Source organism: Hemitrygon akajei, chromosome 19 (assembly GCF_048418815.1).
Source record: "Hemitrygon akajei chromosome 19, sHemAka1.3, whole genome shotgun sequence".
Lineage (NCBI taxonomy): Eukaryota > Metazoa > Chordata > Chondrichthyes > Myliobatiformes > Dasyatidae > Hemitrygon > Hemitrygon akajei.
The window spans coordinates 73,171,397-73,197,337 of record NC_133142.1 but is presented as its reverse complement, the minus strand read 5'-3'; the positions used below and the strand labels follow the sequence as shown (position 1 = coordinate 73,197,337).

Genomic DNA, 25,941 nt, shown 5'->3' with positions numbered 1-25,941 from the left:
AAATTCACAAAGTATGTCAGTGATGAAAAAATCCTGATTGTGATTCTCCTTCAGTACTTTAAAGTCTATTTGCTGGAGTGTGTCCATTCCCTGTTAGCAGTCGGGATCACAAGGAAGAAAACAGTCTATAGTAACCTCAGGAGTTGCAATAGTGAATCCTCTGTTGTACTGCACACTGCAGATATAATGTAGGTATTGAGTAGGATTACCTACAGGGTACTTCCATCTCAAGTCAGTTATGAAGAAGCTCTGCAAGCCTATTTGCTATGCATTATTGTCTACAATTAATTATTTTGTTCTCCTTTACACTTGTCTACTGGAAATGACATTAAACTGAATTAAATAATCTTAAAATGCTCTGCTCAGTTGCAATGTGCACTACATACAGTACGGCAATGAATAGTATCACCTTTAAAATTCAGCTTCATTTAAGTCAAGAGGGCTGCTGTTTGGAGCCACATGACAATATGTTGCCATTGTTAACTAGACTAGAAAGGACTATCTATGGGGATGAGTTTCTAGTCTATTTCTTGAATGCTATAATGTCCATGGAGGATTCCCAGTTATAGTTGTGTGCCGCGGCAGCGTAGTGTTAGCACTTTGCAATTACAGCTCAGGGAGGTGGAGTTCATTTCCAGTGTCCCATGGTTAGGCTGGGCTAAAAACAAGAGTTGCTGGGCAGTGCGGCTGGAAGGGTTGAAAGGGCCTGCTCCACACTGTGTCTCAATAAAACAAAATGAATAAAATCAGTCAGAGTCAGGAAGAGATAGCACAGAACATTAGGCTTTCTAGCTCACTGAGTCTATGCTTACCATCAAGCACACACTTTTACATTAGTCCTACCTTAGCCTACTTTATTTAGTTGCTTGTCCCTTTTTAACTGATTTCCAGCCAAGTTCTCCTTTACTCACAATGCAAAGCAATATGTCAACAGCTGAGAATCTGATCTGAACCATCTGTGGCTGGAGTGTGTCAAACAACCTAGACAATAAGACATAGGAGCAGAATTAAGCCATTCAGCCTCAAGATAATTTTGATTCCATCTTCCCACCACAAACTCAACCATCTTTGGGAGTTGCTATATGCTCTTTAGTACAACAATATAAATGTTTCACTCACCAGGATCTGATTTTGAGAACGTATCCACATCAAGAAGGTTCCTATTGAAAACAGAACAAAATAATTAATAAAGAAGTACATTAACATTTCCACAGTTTTCAAAGGTCTTTCAAATTGATTTCAGAATCAGTGCAAGAAATGCAAAAAATCAGACAGCAAGGATGTGATATTTCACCCATTAGCATAGCTACTCCATCTGTTTAACCCCCCAAAACAGATGATTTTAAAGGAAGCTCATGAAAATTCCCCAGCCTTTGAGTGTCCTTGAACTGATGATGCAACCTAACTGTGTTCAGCTCCTACGATCTCTCACCATGACTTTGTATATTACCAACACCACAAGTAGGCTGCCTTCAGCCAATTCAATGAATTTCGTATAGATTTTTAATCATAGAAAACTTGCAGTGATATAACGAGCACTGTTATGTGAATGTCAGTCTAGAGCAAGGGTTCCCAGCCTGGGTGATCTAGAGAAAACTTTTTGGATCTGTAGACCTTAGCTCACCATGTACTCATCCAAGTAGTGTCTAAATGTTGAGGGTCTCTACCTCCACCAGCAAGTCCCAAATCCCAATAATCTTTAAGATGTGAAAACTGTTTTCCTTAACTCCCTTCAAATATTTTAAATTTCTACCTTCTCTGATAAAGGAAAATGGATCCTAATCCTCTCATAATTATATAGTGTCTTCCTCGTCGCAAAAAGAAACAATCCCAGTTCATCTAATCTTTCCAGTTGGGACGATGTATCTTCCTTCTATCACGTCTAAGTTGTGCCTTTACTCTCATATGGCATGAACAGATTTGCCATTAGAAAACAAAGTTCAAAAAGTTCAAAGTAAATTTATTATCAAAGTACATATATGTCACCATATACAACCCTGAGATTTATTTTCTTATGGGCATTCACAGCAAATGCAAAGAAAAAAAATAGAATCAATGAAAATCGGCACACAAAAAAGAGACTGACAAACCAATAAGCACTAGACAACAAATCGCACAAATTTTAAAAAGCAACGTAATAATAAAGAATAATTATTGAGAACAATCAATGTAGAACCCTTGAAAGTGAGTCCATAGGTTATGGAATTAGCTTATTGTTGATGTGAGTGAAGTTATCCATGCTGGTTCAGTAGCCTGTTGGTTGAGGGGTACAACTGTTCCTGAACCTGGTGTTGTGAGACCTAAGACTCTTCTACCTCCTTCTTTCAAGATCCCCAAAAGTACTTTATAATGAATGAAGTATGTTTGGAAATGTAAACACATCTGTGTGTAGTTAACACAGAAACAACTTAGATATAGTAACCTCCCCAATCCAGTTAATTTGCTCCTGTGTTGTTTGTGGAAGGTTAATTTTTGTTTTTGATGATGGGAATAAATGTTCCACTTCATGACGAATTTAAGAGACCAAACAAAGTTTCAGCTTAACATCACTCCAAGAATTCCAAGAATATACACCTTCCAACAATGCAACATTTCCTGGTATCTGCACCGGAGAGTTAGCTGAGATTATCTCCTTAAATTCTTGGAGGAAGATCATTCAATATCCATTCTCAAATGACCCATATGTACACCCACGCATTCTTTGGTATGTTTACATGATAAGTTAAGGTTCAACATGAAATAAATAGGAATCAGGTTATTAGCGTAAATGTTAATTCTGTATCTTTACTTTTCATTCTTTGATTCCTTAAGGTTGTTATAGCCGGGGATGGTAGTGGGGACAGGCTCCAACTACCTATTAAATGCTCCCAATGGTATGCACCTCAAGTACCCTCTGACAACCAAGTCCAGCTCCGTGCCTTCATGTGTGGCTTAGCTACTAAGCTCAACGGAACCACTTCTACTGAGAGGGGAAGGGGCAAAGCCGGGTTACTGGTGCCTTAAAACCAGTCGCTTAGGGCAGACAAGGCTCGTCAGCTGTGGTTGGCAGCTCATCTAGGAGAAGGAAAACTCTGAGCTCCAAACTCTGCTACTTCACAGCTGTACTCACTCATGGGGAAGGCTTCAGGAGAAAGCCCTGATGGAATATCTGGAGCTGCAGTCCTACATTGAGTTCAATGCTGACTGGCAACTCCTGTAATGCTGCTGGTACCAAACTGTTTCGGTCTCTGCTGTTCCTTTGGGTTCATCAGTTGTGTGGAAAGGGGGAACTTGCTACATGGGCAACAGCTTGCTCTCCATATCGTACTGCCCAGGCTTGCGTATCTAGATGGCTAGGTCACAATATCCATGATCAACTCTGACCAACGGAGGCCTAAGCTCCCTTTTCATTCTGCAATGTCGGTCACAACCAATATTCCACAACATATCAGTTTTGAGGTTTTCATTCTCTTTCAGAAACTATTCAGCTTCTCAAGTTCCCCAACACTCATCATTTAAAATGCCAACTTGCTTTACCTTCCCCAGGTGGGCTCTAATGATCTCCTGACGAGATGTACTGAAATAATACCAGTCACAACTAGAATAATGCCGCAATTGCACTGATATTTTAAAAAGCATGAGCTCCGCTCTCTCTCTAATGGCCACTGCAGATTTATTGTACTAATTTGAACTCAACAGCACTTTGAACATCTTGTACACTGGAGAACTAGCTTTCTGAATGACAAAAATGTAGCAATGGGTACCAAACACATGGGAAGTGAGAATGATGAAAATTGTTTGGAAAGACTGGAAAGATTATTACATTAAGGAAGTCAATAAGCCAAGATAACCAATCATTCATTATTTGTAAAGAGAAAAAAAAATCTTCAATTCTGGAAAAGATAAGAAAAAGAATTTTCTTTCTTTTATGTGCACACTCCTCCGTTCTGCTCCCTTGCAACTGGGCTCACTAAAACCACGTATTCTCATATCAACAGCAGCCGGAACAGCACTTACTCCGCAGGTGTGACTAATGTTGCTTACTCTTGCACCTGCTTTAGACAACTTTTCCCAGACAGATTTCAAGCTCGCTAACCCAATGGCTGATTGATATTCCACAGAGGAGATTATTAATAGTTGAGAGCTATCTTTGATTTCAATGCACCTGTGCAGTATCAGAAAAGGAAATTATACCATTTCAGGATCAATGGACAAGGTTCTTGAAGGAAGGAGTACATATGCACATGCCCCTCCTTCATAACACAGGACAAACATGTGCAATTATATCTTTGACATCAACTTGTACCATATTTTTTGATGAATACTAGCCAGTCTATGCCTGTTAGTTAAGACAATTGGAGATGATAGAAAACTGTTTTGTTAAGGTACCTAAAGAGATGAGAATTGCTAAAATGCCTATAAGGAGGCAATTCCATCTATATTATATCAAAATAATTATATCAAAAAATACTATAGCCTCAAGGAAGAGAGGACTCACCATGGAATTGCAGACCACAGAAAATGGTCCTGTTGGCCCATTTTAACCATGCTGATTGAAACACAATTTGCCCTTATTAGGCCTGTATCTCTCTATGTGTTTTCTAATGCCTTTTAAAGGTTGTGCTTCTTCCAGCTTCTTCTGGACTCCCTGCCCTGGTAAAGCAATTCTGACCATCTAATCAAACTGTGACCATCATAAAGAACCCTTGGACTAAGTTCCGGTAAGAATAAACCTAGCCTTCCAAATCTCATCATAATTACAGCCTCTTTAGCCCCCTCTTCCACAAACATAATGATTATTTCTCCTTACATCCCTATGCATGTGCCTAGCATGAGATGGCCTAGCATTTCACAGCCTCAGAATAAGGCTGTATTTTCCATGTAGTTTCCAGATGAAGAGAAATCCCTTTACACGGAGCTCGGTGCATCTTTGAAAATATCTCCCCAGAAATATGTGGCAGTTCAGCCAATTAACTTGCTTAAAATAGAGCATGACAGAGTTCTGGATATTAAGGGAGTTGAGGGTAAACAGAGAAGAATAGCAAAGTAGAAAATATGCCTTGAGTAACGCACGGAAGATGCTGGAAGAACTCAGCAGGTCAGGCCACGTCTATGGAACAGTCGACGTTTTGGGTCAAAACCCTTCATCAGCTGATGTTCTTGATGAATGCTGGAGTAGGCTTGGATCACCAACTGGGTCCTATTTCTTGTGTCAGTGACTCTACAACTGCTCTGCCACCACCAATGAAACCTTCCCTTCCATCCAAGTCTAAACACTTTGCCCTAATGAAGTGGAATATTCTAAGCAGATGTGGCAGCATAGCAGATCGCATGATACCAGCAACATGGGTTCGAATGCAGCTGCTGCCTGTAAAGAGTTTGTACCTTGTCCCCGAGGCTGCGTGGGTTTCCTCTGGCTTCTGCCCACATTCCAAAGACATACTGGTTAATTGGTCACATGGGTGTAAATTAGGCAGTGTGGGCTCATTAGCTGGAAGGGCCTGTTACTGTGCTGTATCTCTAAATAAATAACAACATAATCTTTTATATTTATTAAAATTTAGATCAGTCATCAACCTTCAATCTGAACAACAGCACCTTTAACATTGCAATTCTTAATACTGCAATAATCTGTTGAAATTTTAAGGCAACGAGATATAGGAGACTGCTTTGCCATTCAACAAAATCATGATTGAACCTCCACTTTTCCAGCCTTCTCACATACAGTATCTCAATGTTATCTAAGCTTCCAACATGCATGCAATTTTGGAGATGCTGAACAACAGATCAGTCAGTCCCTCTGAGGCACAGACTTTCAAAGGTTGGGAAATCTCTCGGTAAGATAAGCTCCTCATCTGATTGACCCCGTATTCCTGTGACATCACTCCTCATTCTGTTCAGCTGTTTGGAGTGGAGTGTGTGCCAATATCCGTCTCAAGGACCGACATTACTACTCCACTAAGGATGATAAATTAAAATATAACACATTCATTTGTATTGGATCAGAAAGGCTCATTTACCCTATTTTTTTCATTGGAATATGTATAAATTCCACAATCTCTAGTTGTAGATTTCTTGATAGAAGTAAATTATCCACTGGTAAAGCCTCTAAGCAAAGAAAACTAACTTAAATCTAATAGTTCAAGGAACAACATGAATTTCACCTTTTATTAATACTTAATTCCCCAAATCACACATTTTTAGCCACAACCCCACTGAGACTTGAAACAGGTACTTCACCGAATTTCAGAGAAGAATTCAGAGGCAGTAATTAAATCTAACGGACGTATAATCCAGTTCTATACAACACTGTTTGAGACTTCCCTTGCATGTTGCTAGTTTGTGTTTATCCAATAATCAACCCAAATTGAATAACTTGCATCTGTTTACTTCATTAAAATAAAAGTAGAGTAGGTTAAAAGGTGAGCACAACATTGTGGGCCAAAGGGCCTAAACTACCTGTAATGGTCTATGTTCTATGTCACATCAGATTTGAGTGGTTTGAATTTTTTTGCACCTGTTCTGCCACTCATTATTAAACTTGTTTGAAGCTGTAGGATAACTCATGATCCTGGAAAATGGGTTGAAAAGTGGTAGATGGAAGTTAATGCAGACAAGTGTGAGGTGATGCATTTTGGGAGGTCAAACCAGGCTAGGACACGCAGAAGTGCGGTAGAACAGAGAGATCTGGGAATGCAAATCCATAATTCCTTAAAAGTGGCGTCACAGTTAGATAGGGTCGTAAAGAGAGTTTTGGGCACGTTAGCCTTCATAAGTCAGGGTGTAGAGTACAGAAGTCGGGATATTATGCTGAGGTTGTACAAACATCAGTGAGGCTAGATCTGGATTATTGTGTGCCTACCTACAGGAAAGCTATCAATAGGATTGAAGGAATACTGAGAAGATTTACAAGAATGTTACCAGGACTACAGGAACTGAATGAAGGGGAAGGTTGAACTGGTTAGGACGTTATTCCCTGGAGAGTAGGAGAATGAGGGGAAATTTAATAGAGGTATACACAATTATGAGGAGTATAGTTAGGTTAAGTACAAACAGGCCTTTTCTCCCGCTGTGGTTTGGTGAGACTAGATCTAATGGTCATAAGTTAAGTGTGAAAGGTGCAATAACTAAGGGGAAACTGAGAAGGAACATCTTCACTCCAAAGGTAGTGTGAGTGTGGAATGAGCTGCCAGCAGACTGTGGTAGTGGCAGGTTTAGTTACAACATTGAAGAGAAATTTGGATAGGAGGGTATAGATGGCTATGGTCCAGGTATGGGTTGATGGGTCATGGACTATATGTGCTGAAAGGCCTGTTATTGTCCCACAATGCTCTGAAACTCTCTGTACCTTAAAGAGTTAAAAATCCTTCTGGCAAAGACTAATAGAACCTCCGCACAAAGTTTGATGATTATATTGAATTAAAACAACTTGTTTCAATTTAAAATCCTTGCAAGATGCATCTCAATATTTGACTAACTTTATTGGTTAAAGCCCAGGAAGAACGCCTACAACACAAACCAACAGCATTACATAATCCAAGACACTTCAACATTTACCTCCTACTCCCTAAATTACAACCTTATTGTAACATTCCTATAACTTGCAATGAAATTAATGTTCACTCTAAAACATGAAGGGATCTTGTTTCATCACCAGTCACTTACAAGGATTAAACCCTTCATTGGGTTTAGACTCTCCTTTACACTGCCTGAGGATTACTAGTACAGTCCAGCTCTAAACACAGAAGGTGCAAATGAGATGCCTACATTACAACAAAATGCTGGAGGAACTCAGCAGCTTGGGCAGCACCAATAAAATGGAATAAACAGTTTATGTTTCAGACTGAAACTCCTCATCACAACTGGAACAGAAGGGCAAAGAAGCTAAAATTCTCTGCTTCCCTCTTCCTTTCATATAGTGATGGGTCATGACCCGAAATGTCAACTGTTTATTTCTGCCTGAACTGCTGAGTTCCTCCAGCATTTTGTGTATGTTATTCTGAATTTACAGCATCTGCAGAATCTCTTGTGCTTATGCCTCCACTATAGTTCATGGAGTTATCGCTAGCCAGGTGACAAAGTAGCCAGGGAACGCGCTAAAATGGTAGCGCGATATTAATACGTAGCAGCCTCTCCAGACTCTGGATTGGGGATTGCCAAACGTTATGTGGATTTTCTGGTGTAGTCTGTTTTGTCATGTGCTTTTGTGTTATCATTCTGGAGGAATGTTATCTCATTTTTTAACTGCATTGCATTTGTGGTTTCTAAATGACAATAAACTGAAACTGAACTGAAAGTATTCCTACACAGTTGTCCCTTACAGTGCTCTATGAGGTTGTAAGCTAGTCTACATCAGAAACAAGTTAGAAATACCTGGAATAGAACTGTTTGCTAGTCACAAATGTCAGTGGTTGCTCAGTGTCTCTCTTGTGGCACTTAGTCCAGGCTCTGCACCACTGCTGCCCAGAGTTACCAGTTACACTTCCGAAGAACCCCTTATTATTATCATTAGATCCCTGCTATGACTTTAATCACTGATGAATAGAACAGGTGCAGCTCTGAAACAAACCAAGTGTTGTGCCTATTGCTTGGTTTCTTGGGCTGATGCAAGATATTAGAGGGGTAAACATTATAAGTGGGTCAGCTCCACTACCATGCAGTCTGAACTCATACAGTGGTAGGTCCATTGTGAAAGGTATCTTTAATCCAAGTTTAAGTTTATTGTCATGGGCAAATATACCTGTGCTATAAGTGCCATGAAAACTAATTTATTTTTTTGCAGTTGGAACACAATACATTACAACCATGACAAATTGAATAAAATAATCTTAAACAAAGCACACATGACAAAATAAACCAAAGAAGAAAATGACATTAAGGACAAAAGAGGGAAAAATAGTCCAAGGTAGAATTAGGATTCTTCAGGTAGGTTCAAGAACCTGATAGCAGTGGAGAGGAGGCTGCTGCTGATCCTTGAAGTATTGGTCTTGAGGCTCCTGTACCTCCTTCCTGATGGCAGCAATGAAATAAGGGCATGGCCAGATGGTGGGGGTCATTAATTTTTATTCCTGAGATATTGCCCCTAATACATGTGTGAACAGCTACAGTATATCAATGATGAAACAAGCTGTAGCCTCTTATGTTCACATTCATTGGAGTTTCTATACCAGGCTACCTGAAGACTCATACTTAAGATTTAAAAAGCAGCTTCTTCTCCTCTGTCGTTGGATTTCTAAATTGTCCATGAACCCATGAATATGACTGCAGTATTCCCATTTGCATTATTTATTTATTTTATTTCTTATTCTAACTTAACAGCTTTTTTATCTCTTGCACTGTACTGCTGCTATAAAACAACAAATTTCACCAGGTGCTGTAAACCGGATTCTGATGATGTTAGAATCCTCTGCAAAATCCTGGCCTAATGCACAGATGGTACAATTCTTTTACAGTCAACCAGTCTGAGAAGGTGTCTAGAGATTTAAGGGAGAGAGGAGCCAATGCTCCCAAGACATTTTTTTTTGGAAAGAGAAACAGTCTGTGAAAATGAAATGCAAATGTCACTGGTTCACATGATTAAAATTGTTTTTTTAAAGATTAGCTTTATTTGTTACATGTACATTGAAACATCAAAACACACAACAAAATGTATCGTTTTGTGTCAACAACCAATGTAGTCCAAGGATTGTGCTGGGGGCAATCCACAAGCATTGCCACACTTCCAGTGCCAACATAGCATGCCCACTGCTCAATAGCCCTCAATGTATGTCTTTGGAATGTGGCAGACACCGGAGCACCCAGAAGAAACCCACTTGATCACAGGGAAAACATATAAACTCGTTACAGACAACAGCAGGAATTGAACCTTGATTGATGATTGCTATGGCTGCAAAGCAATACCATGAACAGCTACACTACCACACTGCCCATAATGGAACATCTAATGTCAAAACATGCAAGTACAAATTTTCTGAGTCTAAATAATAAGAATGGATTAAATATTGAAACAAATAAGGAAATTTGAGATTTTTACTTTTAGCTAGTAAATTATATGCCCATTCCTCCTGTAATCTACAGCCAGCTCCTTTGTTTTTGCAACATTGAGGGAGAGGTTGTTTTCTTGACACCATTGTGTCAGAGAGATGACTTCTTCCCTGTAGGCCACTTTGTTATTGTTTGAGATAAGGCTGTCAATGTAGTGTTGTCAGCAAATTTAATTAGCAGATTAGAGCTGTGGGTGGTGACACAGTCATGGGTATACAGGGATTAAAGGAGGGGACTTAGTACACAGCCCTGAGGGGCTCCTGTGTTGAGAGTCAGAGGGTTGCAGGTGAGGAAGCCCAGACTTACCACCTGAGAAATCCAATCCCATAATAATGATTTGTGACATTCAAAGTTCAAAGTAAATTTATTATCAAAGTACATATCTCACCATATACTACCCTGAGATTAATTTTCTCATGGGCATTTACAGTTAGTACAAGAACACAATGGTATCAATGAAAGACCGTACTGAATAGAACAGGCAAAGAACCTATGTGGAAGGTACAACAAACTACAAATACAAACATAAAGAAAAACAAGAAATCATCATACTAATAAATAAATGCATAAACAAACAAACAAGCAATAAATATTGAGAAACATGAGATGAAGAGGTCTTGAAAGTGAGTCCATAGGTAGTGGGAACAGTTCAGTGATGGGGCGAGTGAAGTTCAGTAAGAGCCTGATGGTTAAGGATTAATAACTGTCCCTGAACCTGGTGGTGTGAGTCCTGTACCTCCTTCCTAATGGTAGAGAGAGAAGAGAGGATGGCAAAGCTGCATGTGGGGCAGTTTCAGATTACTGCAGACTTATTTCTTTAGTCTACCAGGGTGCTGAGGTCTCACTAAATCTGAGTACAAGTCGAACATATCATGACACTAATGATAAAAGCTTTAAAGAGATCTCACAGCATGTGTCACTGAAGTGCTGAAACAGCAACCAACTGGAGGAGGAATACAAATTGGAGAGTTTCAAGAAGCAATCATCCATTGCATATTCCAGAAGCATATTTAAAGCTTGATATGATACACTGGCTTCATTTCAAGCAGCCATTTTCCACTCAATCCACCTAAAATTGTTACTAACATTAGCAGGTGGGCATTCAATACATTCATCTGTCTTCAGTTTTGACAAAGGAGTGAGTTATTTTCTTAATGACTCCAATATAACACAAACAAAATAATGTTAAACCATCACTTCTCCTTATAGAATGCTCCCACAGTATCAAGAGAATATACCATTTGTTAGAGCACAGTGGAACTACAGAAATAACTCATCATCAAGTGATAGATAACAATGAAGAGACAGGGCTTTTCACCATGGAAAGGAGGACTTTCACAGCTAATCGTATGGTGTTTAAACCTTCTCATGCATAGAAGAGGATAATCTGACATTTCTACAGCATACAATGTAGAATCGGACAATCTTCAAACTTGTAAACAACTATTTTGGGATTCATACACCGTGTGGACAACATATAAAGGATGCTACCATCAGTAAATATATAGCTTGGAATTAAACTGAAGAGACATTTAGATCTCTCCAGTATGGGCAAATAAATTTTGTTGTACTCCAATCAGAGTTAGGTTGGGAGTTGTTTCAAAATTTCCTTTGAACCTTTCTTGTTAACAGCTAAAGGTGACTTTACACAGCCATACAGGCTTTCCTCTGGGTAATCACCTATGAATCAGTGTATCACACATTCAGTCACAATCTGACTCACCAATACTTTTATTTGCATCCAACTACAAATTTGTTGCCAGAACCACAAAATTGCTGAAGGCATCCTTTCAAAATAGGAACTTCTGTGTTAAAGCTCAAAGCACAATATTACAGTTTCTAAAAGTAATGCAGTGTTAGGAATAACAATTAATTATTTAGTAACAATAAACAATAATTAGTTGATAATAACTCCAGGCCAGCATTGCAAAGACTGAAGGTGAACTATAACCTTTCCCATTATCACGCTTGTTGTTCTTTTCTTGTGACGTTTTCCCTTTGCTCCACCTACCTGGTAACGATGGAAAATTAAGTTGCAAATATCTGTATCCTTTGCACAATCAATGGTTAACTTGTCAAAATTTACAGTGGCATGCAAAAGTTTGGGCACCCTGGTCAAAATTTCTGTTACTGTGAATAGCTAAGTAAAAGATGACCTGATTTCCAAAAGGCATAAAGTTAAAGATGACACATTTCTTTAATATTTTAAGCAAGATTACTTTTTTATTTCCAACTTTTACAGTTTCAAAATAACAAAAAAGGAAAAGGGCCCGAAGCAAAAGTTTGGGCACCCTTCATGGTCAGTACTTAGTAACACCCCCTTTGGCAAGTATCACAGCTTGTAAACGCTTTCTGTAGCCAGCTAAGAGTCTTTCAATTCTTGTCTGGGGGATTTTCACCCATTCTTCCTTGCAAAAGGCTTCTAGTTCTGTGAGATTCTTGGGCCATCTTGCATGCACTGCTCTTTTGAGGTCTATCCACAGATTTTCAAAGATGTTTAGGTTGGGGGACTGTGAGGGCCATGGCAAAACCTTCATCTTGCACCTCGAGGTAATCCATTGTGGATTTTGAGGTGTGTTTAGGATCATTATCCTGTTGTAGAAGCCATCCTCTTTTCATCTTCAGCTTTTTTACAGATGGTGTGATGTTTGCTTCCAGAATTTGCTGGTATTTAATTGAATTCATTCTTCCTTCTACCAGTGAAATGTTCCTTGTGCCACTGGCAGCAACACAAGCCCAAAGCATGATCGATCCACCCCCGTGCTTAACAGTTGGAGAGGTGTTCTTTTCATGAAATTCTGCATCCTTTTTTCTCCAAACACACCTTTGCTCATTGCAGCCAAAAAGTTCTATTTTAACTTCATCAGTCCACAGGACCTGTTTCCAAAATGAATCAGGCTTGTTTAGATGTTCCTTTGCAAACTTCTGATGCTGAATTTTGTGGTGAGGACACAGGAAAGGTTTTCTTCTGATGCCTCTTCCATGAAGGTCATTTTTGTGCAGGTGTCGCTGCACAGTAGAACAGTGCACCACCACTCCAGAGTCTGTTAAATCTTCCTGAAGGTCTTTTGCAGTCAAATGGGGGTTTTGATTTGACTTTCTAGCAATCCTACGAGCAGATCTCTCGGAAAGTTTTCTTGGTCTTCCGGACCTCAATTTAGCCTCCACTGTTCCTGTTAACTATAATTTCTTAATTACATTATGAACTGAGTAAACAGCTACCTGAAAACACTTTGCTATCTTCTTATAGCCTTCTCCTGCTTTGTAGGCATCATTTATTTTAATTTTCAGAGTACTAGGCAGCTGCTTAGAGGAGCCCATGGCTAATGATTGTTGGGACAAGGTTTGAGGAGTCAGGGTATTTATAAAGCTTTGAAATTTGCATCACCTGGCCTTTCCTAATGATGACTGTGAACAAGCCATAGCCCTAACAAGCTAATTAAGGCCTGAGACCTTGGTAAAAGTTATCTGAGAGCTCAAATCTCTTGGGGTGCCCTAACTTTTGCATGGTGCTCCTTTCCTTTTTTTCACTCTAAAATTGTGCTAAACAAAAATAATACACTAATCTTGCTTAAAATGTAGAAAAGAATGTTTCATCTTTAACTTTATGACTTTTGGAGATCAGTTCATCTTCTACTCACTTAACTATTTACAGTAACAGAAATTTTAACTAGGGGTGCCCAAACTTTTGCAAGCCACTGTAATTCTGGAGTATGCGAATGTTTTTCAATTCAATTCAACTGAGGCTCCTTCCCTCTTCATCCAGTGCAACGAAAACTGTATTGGTGCTGCTTTCTGCTCTCAAGTCAAAGTAAAATTTATTATCAAATTAAACACTAAATATGTTACCACGTATTACGTAGAAATGCCCTCTATTTTTCTGAGCTCCATATACCTGTCCAGGAGTCTCTTAAAAGACCCTATCATATCCACCTCCACCACTGTTGCCGGCAGCCCATTCCACACACTCACCACTCTCTGCGTCTAAAAACTTGGAGAAAAGATCGAGTTCATTCAATCTATTCTCATAAGGCATGCTCCCAAATCTAGACAACATCCTTGTAAATCTCCTCTGCATCCTTTCTACATCCTTCCTATAGTGAGGCGACCAGAACTGAGCATAGCACTCCAAATGGGGTCTGACCAGGGTCCTATACAGCTGCAACATTACCTCTCAGTTCCTAAGCTCAATCCCACGACTGACGAAGGCGAATGTACCATATGCTTTCTTAACCACAGAGTCAATCTGCGCAGCAGCCTTGAGTGTCCTATGGACTTGGACCCCAAGATCCCTCTGATCCTCCACACTGCAAAGAGTCCTACCATTAATACTATATTCTGCCATCATATTTGACCTACCAAAATGAACCACCTCACTCTTATCTGGGTTGAACTCCATCTGCCACTTCTCAGCCCAGTCTTGCATCTTATCAATGTCCCGTTGTAACCTCTGACAGCCCTCCACACTATCCACAATACCTCCAACCTTTGTGTCATCAGCAAATTTACTAACCCATCCATCCACTTTTTCATCCAGGTCATTTATAAAGATCACGAAGAGTAGGGACCACCTCATTCCAAGCAGAATATGACCCGTCTACAACCACTCTTTGCCTTCTGTGGGCAAGCCAGTTCCGGATCCACAAAGCAATGTCCCCTTGGATCCCATGTCTCCTTACTTTCTTAATAAGCCTTGCATGGGGTACCTTATCAAATGCCTTGTTGAAATCGACATACACTACATCTACTGCTCTACTATCATCAATGTGTTTAGTCACATCCTCAAAAAATTTAATCAGGCTCATAGGGCAGGGCCTGCCTTTCACAAAGCCATGCTGACTATTCTTTATCATATTATGCCTCTCCAAATGTTCATAAATCCTGACTCTCAGGATCTTCTTCATCAGTTTACCAACCACTGAAGTAAGACTCGCTGGTCTATAATTTCCCGGTCTATCTCTACTCCCTTTCTTGAATAAAGGAACAACATCCGCAACCCTCCAATCCTCCAGAACTCTCCCATCCTCATTGATGATGCAAAGATCATCGCCAGAGGCTCAGCAATCTCCTCCCTCACCTCCCATAGTAGCCTGGGGTACATCTCGTCCAGTCCCAGTGGCTTATCCAACTTGATGCTTTCTAAAAGCTCCTGCAAATCCTCTTTCTTAATATCTACATGTTCAAGCTTTTCAGTCCACTGCAAGGCATCCCTATAATTGCCAAGATCCTTTTCCATAATGAATACTGAAACAAAGTATTTATTAAGTACCTCTGCTGTCTCTAGATTCTAGGTTGTAGAACTAGTTCAGAGTACTGGTGAAAATTTATCCATCTCAGTTCAATTGTCCTAACGGTTGTAGGATAATTCTGAACTTGGTGATGTAGGACCTGAAGCTCTGTACCTCTTGGCTGGTAGAAGTAGAGTGAGAAGACAGCATGGCCTGGCTGTTGGAGGTCCTGTTTGCTTGTGGCAGCTCTCCAGGTAAATCTTCTGAATGGTGGGGAGGGCTTTCCCTGTGATGGACTGGGCTGTATCCACCACTTTCCCATTGCTGGCCATTGTTGTTTCCACACCAGGCCGTGACACAACCCATCAGGATTCCTCCCTCTGGCCTCATTGCTTCACTTCTATTCATTGCAAACAGCCATGTTACATTTTTCCAAATGTTTCCATTCTACTTTCTCATTCATACTAACCGCTGTGAACACTCCACTCACTGGGCTAACGTTAACAACAGACCTCATGACAATGAGAGTGCTGTTATTATTTAACAAACTAACTTCAATCTCATACAGAATAAATACAACTAAAATGCTGTTACTTTGTCTGTTTGAAAGTGGCAATGCTACAGAAACCTCTGTTTATTAATAATGAAATTACTTGCAAGAAATTCAAACATTTTGAATAGAGTTCCTTTTATATTTCTACTTGCTTGTTCATTGGATACCTGACACTATCACCCAAGCAGAGGTTTATATCATTGTTTAATGGTATTTCCAGTGGACGAGTATAAAGGAGAACAAAATAATTGTTACTCCAGATCCGATTCAGCACAAGAACAATAAATATAAATGCATAAGATAGTTTATAAACAGTACACAGATTGATTGTATGTCCATAATTGATGCTAGCCACAGTAGAGTCTGTAAGTGAAGTGACTGACAGGAAATGATGGTGGGGGTGTGGAGGGGTGGGTCAGTGTTGATCAGCCTTACTGCTTGATCAGCCTTTCTTTGAGTCCAGTGGTCCTGGTGTGGATGCTATGTAGCCTCCTCCCTGATAGGAGTGGGTCAAACAGTCCATGAGTAGGGTGGGTGCGATCCTACATGATGTTACTGGCCCTTTTCCAGCACCATTCTGTGTATATGTCCTTCATGGTGAGTAGGCATAATATCAATGCATAGAGTTATACAGCTGCCTTTTGAGCTCAATATGTCTCAGTTGATTGTTGTACCTGTCTACTCTGATTCCATTTGTCTGCATTAGGTCAATAGCCTTTAATGCATTGGCTCTTCATGTACCGCTCTAGATACCTGTTAAGTGTTGCAATTGTAGCTGCCTTCAACACCTCCCATGCCAGAATGTTTCAGACAAAAATCACTCTGTGTGAAAACCTGCCTTTTAAATCCTTTCTGAACCTATTGCTTCTCACCACAAATTTACACACTTTTGGTTTAGACTCCCCCACCATGGGAAAAAGTTACTTTTGATCTGTCCTACTGTTAGATCTGTGGTTTTATTAATTTTATACACCTTAATCTAGTTACCTCTTAGCTTCCTTAGTCAAAATGTATCCAGTGTCTCCTTTAAACTAAAGCTCTCCAATCATGGTGAATTTCTCTGCATCCTTAATTTCATATCATCTAGACTCAAGGTCAGAGTTGAAGAACTGCAACTCAGCCCTTTAAATTATTAATGCAGCAAATCAATTTTATTGGAGGTGTGGAAAATGGGTAATTTAAATGAAAACATACTGTAGTTCCTGGACAAAATTCAGTGGCTCTATTTTTGTGCACTTATTTGGATACATTTCAGTTTTTACACGATACTTAAATATTATAATTCAATTAGCCAATCCAAAGAATAGAATTAGGTAATTAAGTGATCTTAGTTATTCTCTACAATGGATGAGAGTAAGAAGTGACCTAGCCCAATGAAATTTCATTCATGGATCAGAGAGTTAGATTAATTATAATTAAAAATCTCCAGCACTATTTTTAAAAAGAATCTCACTCATCTTCAATAACATTTTAAAAATCTTCATCATTTGCCATGTGTTTTAAATTATCTCTTTAATTTTACCTTGGTTAAAATATGAAAATGATATTTCGCTGTCTACAGATAGGTACTCTTAACTTTGATGCAGAAGAGATTATCTTGTCACACCAATCCTACCAGTAACATCCTTTCTAAGGAAGTAAATATTTTAACTACAACCCTCTGTTTAAAGAAAGTAGTCCTTCCAAAGAAACAATCATTTGAGGTAACTGCCTTAACATGTCATCCAAAATCATCATAAGGAATGTGAACAAACAGTAGTATTGTCAGGCCTGCACAGGCTGGCACCTCCCAGTCTCCACCCAGCCAACAGGAATCCCTGCCACTCATTTCCAATTCATCACCTGCAGCCTATTTAAACCCGGTTGTCATCAACAGCCCTTGTTCACTCATACAAGCAATCCAGCCAGTCTCAACCAGTTGCTCTTAGCCTTCAGTTACCTTGCTACCCTGTTGTGTTAAATATCCATAATCTTTTGTTTTATGACTCCTTGTGGCTTGTTATTTTGCAGTTTATTATGAAAGTGATCACTCACTGGTAAATCATCTCCACTGCTCTGCATTTCAATCAAGCCTTCTCTACATTTCCTGACAACTGTTCCACCCAAGGATTCTGCCAAGTGGCAGAATTCCTCTGCCACCACGTTCTCAAAGTACATCATTCTAAGTTCTATCAGGAGAGCTGATTACTGGACAAAGAAGTGGATTCAAGAATGTGCTCAAAGTCTCTGAAGAAATATGACATTCTCACTAACTGCTGGGAGCCTTTGGTTAGAGAAAAAACATTTAGTATGATATTAAGAATCTAATCCATGCATCAAGGGCACTGAAAACATGAACAAGCAGTCTACTCTTACTCACAAACCATCCACCCACTCATTCCATCAGTCACCTCCTGCACCATCTGTGAATACCTCAATAACCTCATCAAGGTATCCACAACCTACAAATGGGGATGAGGAGAGGGAAAAGAAAGAGTCAGAGGGAGATGAGGAGGAGGAAGAGGAGGAAGAAATTATTTTAAACTAAAGGAAAATCTGTTGATTTAAAGATTAGTTTTATTTGTCACAAGTACATCAAAACTTACAGTGAAATAGGTACGTTATTTTGCAACAATGACTTTCACAGTCCGAGGATTTGCTGAGAGCAAGTGGTGCATGCTTTAGCACCAGCATAGCATCACCACACAAAGTACCTCCCATTAGCTTTAGATATTGTTACTAGTAGCATTGTACTATTAAAATTAAACCATTTGAAATGTAAAAGAATAGAATAGTCAATGTGTGAACAGCAAGCTCCCAAAAATGAATAATGAGGAGAGAAGTACTGATGTGGCAAAGTTAGTTGAGAGATAAACATTGGCCAGGATATATGGAAAGTTCCTTTTCCCTAGTTGGAACAGCGATACAATACTTCTAACATGAAGCTACCAAGGAAGACAAAATCTTGGTTTATCAACTGACTAAATTACAAAATCTCTGGAAATACAATGTTGAAGCGTTAACTTGTGGACCATATGTCCAAGTCTCTGGCATGGAGCCTGAACGAACACTTCTGGCTCAAGGACAATTTATTTAGAGGTACAACATGGCTCCTGGGCCTGCTTCAGTCACTTCAGCATTGAACTGGCTCGATGGCGGTGGACTCATTTTCAGGGACTCTGCAGTTCATGCTCTGTGTGTTATTTGTTTACTTTTTTCCACTGTTGGCACAGTTTTTTTTAATGCACATTGGATGTCTGTGGGTATTTTTGTGGTTTCTGTGGTGTTTCTTCGTTTTGTGGCTGCCTGCAAGATGAATCTCAATGTTGTAACTATATACATACTTTGATAATAAATTTACTATGAACTTTAAACTTCCAGCCAACCAAACTCACATGCCACCCAATTATATCCATGAGGCTAATTAATCCTCTAGCCCATGCATCTTTGGAATGTGGGAGGAAGCTGGAGCATCTGGATGAAACCCACACATTCACTCAGAGAACATACAAATTTCTTACAGTGACCTAACTGAATCCAAGTCAATGGCGCTGAAACAGCACTGCCCTTACCTGCTACTCTATTGTGCTGCTCCAAAACGAGGATTAGTCTGGGATTTAAACCAGGACCTCTCACACCCAAAGTGAGACCCCTAGACCATTGAGCCACAACAAGAAAAGTGGTTGGCAATGCACGACTGTACTTGACACTAATTTATGTGACTTTATTTGGACTTGCATGTGGATCTCCCAGTGGAAGCTTACAGGAGGAAGACAGTCCTTTGGTTAAGACAGGATGCCATGCAATTACCTTGCCAGAGATAGGCAGATACAGGGAAGGAGAGTTCTGCCAATAAGAGCTGAAATAAACTTTACCAGTCAGCTAAGCTGCCCCTCATTTATCCAGTAGTCAAAGCTGTAGAAACACTGATGTGATCCTCAGACTCGCCCAGCTCGTGTTTGTCTAGGGGAAACAGCCTTCAGCCCTGCCAAATTGGATAATCACATCTGGTGTATGAGACAGTACACCATATGCAATTAAATAATTGAACTTTATGAATCTTAATCTGAATATAGGGTTAGTAATGAAAATTTAAAAAGGGCCCAATTTGAGTCAAAGTCATTCTTCCACCATCAGTCTCCTCTGAGCATCGCCAACCTCCAGACCTTCAGGTCCCAGTCCACTCCGTCTGGTGGTCTACCAGCTCTCTCCACACGCATCTTCCCTCTTCATCTCTCCTCAACAAAAAGACCATGAGAAAAACATCCTTCCAGATACACAAGACAAAGCAACAATCTCTGATTGGCTAACATGCATACTGCAGTCCTGTTATATCCAGCCATAACCCAAACATTGCTGCTACAGAGAAACTGTTACCTCAGCAGTGAACATTACAGAGATGCTATTACATTAGCCTTAGCAGTGAAATATTACAGAGAAGCCATTACACTGACGAAGCACTGCATCATTTCATTGTTATGAAATTTGTTCATACCCATTAATGTTAATTTGGAATATTACATGAAAAGTATATCTGTTTGGGAAAGAGACTTCAGTAGATGATTTCTTTAAAAACTACACAAATATAAGGTCACTCAGTGACACTGTAGTACAAAGGTTAAATTCATGCACAATTAACCCTGAGCCCAGGACTAACAATCCAGAGATTAAGAGCACAAATCTAACCATGGCAGTGTGGAATTTAAATTTAGTTAAAAATAACGTGGCATTTACAAAAGAAAGTAGACTTAATAATGATGACCGCAGAACTACCAGATTGTCATGGAAACCTCTAAAGGAAAAGAAATGGCAGTCCTTAACAGCAGATGACAGCCAGCCCCAACTATGTTGAGTTTAGACCCTATCAATGAGGTTCACTTTTAACTGCCCTCAGAAATTGTTATCGGCCCATTCAGTTGTACGTTTGTAAATTCCTACATTGTAAGGAAAAACAAGGGATAAAACTAGAATATGTCAATCAGAATCAATCCAGGCAACAAATTAGAAATTAGAAATGTTCCTTCTAGCCTCATTGCTCCTCGTGATCATCTGGAACTAGTGTTTATGCTGTTGAACTGTCCCAAAGACCAGTCACTACAACAACAACATCTCCCTAATCTAGGATATCTGCACCGGGAAGGTCAAGACACTAAGCACATGTATGCACCACCACCTGCAGCCTTCCCTCCATATTGCCTTGGAAACAAACAATTACAAGTTTCTATAGATGTATAGAGGAGAACGTTCTGTTTGAAAATCAGCCTAATATGGAGGCTCCAATGCACAGGATCACAAGAGGCTGTTCATGCGTACAACCCACGTCACCAGAGGACATCTTCAAGAGGACAGTACCTCAAGAAATCTTATCAATCACCAAGAACCTTCCCCATCAGGACATACCCACGTGTTCCCCAGGAATTCTCTCTTCTCCCCCCTCCCATGTACCATCAGGTTCAAGGACAGCTTCTATCCTGCTGTTATCAGTGTCTTGAGCTCACAAACTGTCTCATTATGATACAGTATTATTGTTTACCTGCTACTATTATTTAATTTATTGATCTAATTTAATGCTTATTTGCACTGCATTGTCTCTGTAGCTTTTACACTTCATTGTGTCACCTTGTTCTGCCTCAATGCCCTGTGTATGATCTGCATGAACAGTAGGCAAGGCAAGCTTTTGACCATAGCTCAGTACACGTGACAATAATAAACCAACATCAGTCCCAATGCTCTCTTCTCATTACTGCCATAGGGGAAGAGGTAAAGGAGCCTGAACCTCTACACTTAATGATTTAGGAACAGCTTCTTCCCCTCCATGAACCCTTCTTTATTATTACTTTTTCTAGCACTATATTGTAATTAACAATAGTTATTAATGCAACACGTTTCGTCTCACATACAATAAGTCAGTGACAAATCTGACTGAGTTCATCATCACTGGGTCTCCTTACTCAACAGAACAGTGGGAGCAATGGTTCAAGATGGTAGCTTACCATCACCTTCTCAAGGTATAGGATGACTTTGTCATTCAAAAAATAAAAGTAAATTACCATGTCAAAGCATTCCTTATATTAATTTCTTAACAAATTCTGCAGATGCTGGAGCCCAAAGGAAAGACACATAAAATGCTGGAGGAACTCAGCAGGTCAGGCAACATCTATGGAAATGAATAAACAGTTAAAGTTTCAGGCTGAGACCCTTCATCAGGATGGAAAAGAAAGGGGAAGATGATAGGGGGTGGGGGGGGAGAGAAGGAGGCAAACTAGATGGTGATAGGTGAAGCCAGGTGGGTAGGAAAAATAAAGGACTGGAGAGGAAGGAATTTGATAGGAGAAGACAGTGGACCATTGGAAAAAGGGCAAGAGGAGAGGACCCAGAGGGAGGTGAGAGGCAAGTGAGAACAGGTAAGAGACCACAGTAGGGAACAAAAGAAGAAGGGAGGGAATTTTTTTTAAATGGAAGGAGAAATCGATATTCATTCCATCAGATTGGAAGCTTCCCAGATGGAATATAAGGAGTTGCTCCTCCACCCTGAGAGTGGCCTCATCATGGCAAAGAGGCAGCCGTGGACCAACACATCAGAATGGGAATGGCTTAGACAATAGGACCATAAGATATAGGAGCAGAATTAGGCCATTCAGCCCATCGAGTCTGGTCTACCATTCTATCATGGCTCATTTATTATTCCTCTGAACTTCATTCTTCTGCCTTCTCCCCTACTTTTGAAGCCCTGATAATAATGGGAATCAGAATTTGCATTTATATTCATGTCCAAGTTAACTTGGAGCTGAAATATTACATTTTCATGAAGTTCAAGGCCTTTTAAGAATAAAGGGTTGGCTTGCTGAAAATAATGTTGTAACTAAAGAGTTAAATGTTTATGTTTTTAAATGTTGCATCACAACCCTTCCCTGTTATAAGCACATGATCTATAACAAAAGTAAATCCCTGTGGATGAAGAATACCACCACAAAACCAAAAATAAGAATTTTTTTTTTAAAAGCCCTTAATCACTGTCAATGGTTCACAGGGAACTCTGCACATACATATCTGTTCAATGACTCATTCCTCAGTGGCCAATTATACATACACTTGGGCAGTATTGAGTGGGACCAAGGCTCTTTGTTGATTTACCCTTCCCCTACTGGAGCATTCAAAATAAATTGGTCTTACAAACCAGCATCTCATCAAATGAACACGTACGATCTTCTAGGCATCTGATTGCTGCTTTATGAATGCAGCTTTAAATTGAACGAATCTTCATAATTTTAATTAAACCTGTGATTAAATACCAAGATGACACTGTTACACATTTTATCTCAGTGTTCTTCCCCGCTTTAAGAGACACTGCATTTGAGAACTCAATCCTGTCCAAATGTTGAGAGTTAATGGCTGGTTTCATAATATCATTATGCAATGGAAGCAGTGCTGGGAGTTGACAAGTATAACCACAATAGTCAGTTGTGTGCAGTTTTGGTCACCCTGTTATAGAAAGCAAGTGAAGATTTTGAAAAGAAGCAGTTTACCACTGCTATCTGGATGAAAGGTTAGGAGATACCAGGAGAGGTTGGACAAACATTATTTTTCTTTCACTCGAGCATCACAGGCTGTGGGAAGACCCGATGGAAATGTATAAAATTATGAGAGACATTGATAGTGTTGACAAACACACAACCTTTTCCCACAGTAAAAATGTTAAGTACCAGAACACATGAATTTAAGAGGGGAAAATTTTAAAGGAAATCTTTAGGGGATTTATTTAAAACAAAGGAGTGGTGGGTGCCTGGAATTCACTGCTAGGGGGAGTGCTGGAAGTGGATATGATTATGGCTGGTAGACTACAGATATACAGGTAAGGGAAGGATATAGATCATGCTCAGACAGAAGAGATTTAGTTTAATTTGGCATTGTGTTTGGCGCAGGTATTGCAGGCCGAACTCCTGTGCCTATGCAGTACTGTGTTTTAGAACCACTGAGGGTGTGTCTACTTTGCCTAGAGTTGATTTCTCCCATTTGCAATAAGTCAATAATATTAAATCTGACCTTTTCACCCACGAAGTGAGTCAGGCTGGTTACGGCGAATTTGGGAGGAAAATTAATAAACAAGTTTGGAGTTTCAAAATGAGATTGAGCAGCTGATGGGGATCACATGCAATCATCTAAAAATGGAGCAACTTTTAGGACAAATTATACTTAAAATAAATTGAATTTTCACTTATTCTCAGACCAATTTCAAAATAATATTACTAGGCAGCCTTGCCCATAAAACTAATCACATGCCCAAATGATTTAAACACCATTCAAATGCGTTAATTGCTCCCATCACGAAGTCTTCAAGGCCCTTGAAACTAAGCTTCATTTTGGGCACAAGAACACTAATTGACTCATTTTAACCACTTTTAAATATAACCTCTCCTAATTTACTAAGAATTTTCTTACTCCACAGAAATGAAAATAGTAAATGGTTCTGTAGGGTTATGCAAAACCACATCCAGTTATTTTAAAAATGGGTTACTCATAGCTGCCGGTTTGCTGGACACAAAATGAACTGTATTAATAAAATAGTAACAGAATTGCTACTGATAAGTGGACTGATGACTCATTGGTCTATTTATCAGTCCCCCACTACCACTACTGGCATCACTTTATGGACATAAAATTAATGAATTTAAGCTATGTATTTATATTTATTGCAGTTTAAAAAATTATTATGTTGTTTATCTTTTGTGTTTTTTGAGTTGCATCAATTCAGAGTAGCTATTATTTCATTCAGCAGGTACTAGTGCTGGGAGGAAACTGGAACACCCAGAAAAACCCACACGTTCCACAAGGAGGGCATACAAATAGATGACACTGGAATTGAATCCTCAAGGCCCAAGCTATAATAGCATCATGCTAACTACTATGCTATGGTGGTACCTTGTCCCATGTTAGTTGACAGTTCAGAGCAACCTTAATTCACAGACTTCAGGCTCCAGCCTCTTCTGCTTTATCTGAAAGTTAGCTTCACATTGTACAAGAGAGAAATGCCAACCTCCCCCTCCACCCATCTCTCTCTTTCATCAGGGAAGAGTGCAGTGTAATCATGAAGGACTCCTTAACCTGTGGAATTAATTAGCAATAAAACAAAGTTATAATTGCAGTCTCTGATAAACAGGTAGCTGTTGCTTACGTACAACAAGACCCTGTCAGCATTTAGGCTTGGATGGACATGTGCCCAGTTTCAGTCACGCTAAACAATTCTCAGGCAATGCTCGTCTTTCCAAAGAGGGCTTCTTCACCTGACATTCAACTACAGTGCCATCATTAAATTCCCCCTCATCAACAGTCTGAAGTGTATCATAATCTAGAAATGAAGCAGATTACACATAAATATTACAGCGACAAAAGCTTGTTAGAGGCTCGCACACTGAAGCAAACAACTCACCCCCAGATACCCTGAAGCAGTTTTTACCACTTACTCAGCACAACAGGAGCATTATGAAAATACTCCACAAACCTGGATATACAGCACCATCCAGGACAAAGCAGCCTGCATGATCAACACCAAATCCATCATCTAAAATATTCTCTCCTTCCACCACTAAAAAACTGTGGCTCCAATAGGTATGATCTAAAAGATGCCTTGCAACAATTCACCAAGGCTCATCAACAATGACTCTCAAATTCATGAGCTCAACCATCAGAAGGACAAGGCAGACATGTTCATGAGAACATCATCTACAACTGAGCGGCACTGTGGCATAATGGTTAACGCAAAGCTTTACAGTACAGGCAGCCTAGGTTTAATTCCCACTGCTGCCTGTAAGGAGATCATATGTACTCCCCATGACTTTGTGGGTTTCCTCCAGGTGTTCCAGTCTCCCCCCAAAGTCCAAAGACATACCGGTTAATAGGTCATTGTAAAATATTGCCATCACTCATTCATCACATCCTGTGTCTTATGATGTGGACAATCATGGTCTTCCATCTGTCTTTAACCTAAGAAGTTCCAATAAGCTCTTCAAAACTTTTGCCTGTCCATCCCTTGATATAACTATGAATGTCATGTGCTGTTGACTGTGACTTTTTCTTCCGTTAGTTTTTCCTGTTGCTGCAAGATGATCCAGCTTTTCTTCCTTTAATACATGCTCCAGAAATTCCAATTACCATTTCTTG

The 25,941-nt window shown here is 39.7% G+C and overlaps 1 protein-coding gene across 2 annotated transcripts in view; it reads right to left on the bottom strand.

Moving 5' to 3' along the window:
• Nucleotides 1–25,941, bottom strand: part of cpne9 (copine family member IX) — a 627,771-nt gene that overhangs the window by 544,149 nt on the left and 57,681 nt on the right. For both annotated transcript variants that reach the window (XM_073072861.1, XM_073072862.1), the window contains exon 2: nt 1,120–1,160. In XM_073072861.1, coding sequence (XP_072928962.1) covers nt 1,120–1,160 — 41 coding nt within the window. The remainder of the gene's footprint in view (nt 1–1,119; nt 1,161–25,941) is intronic.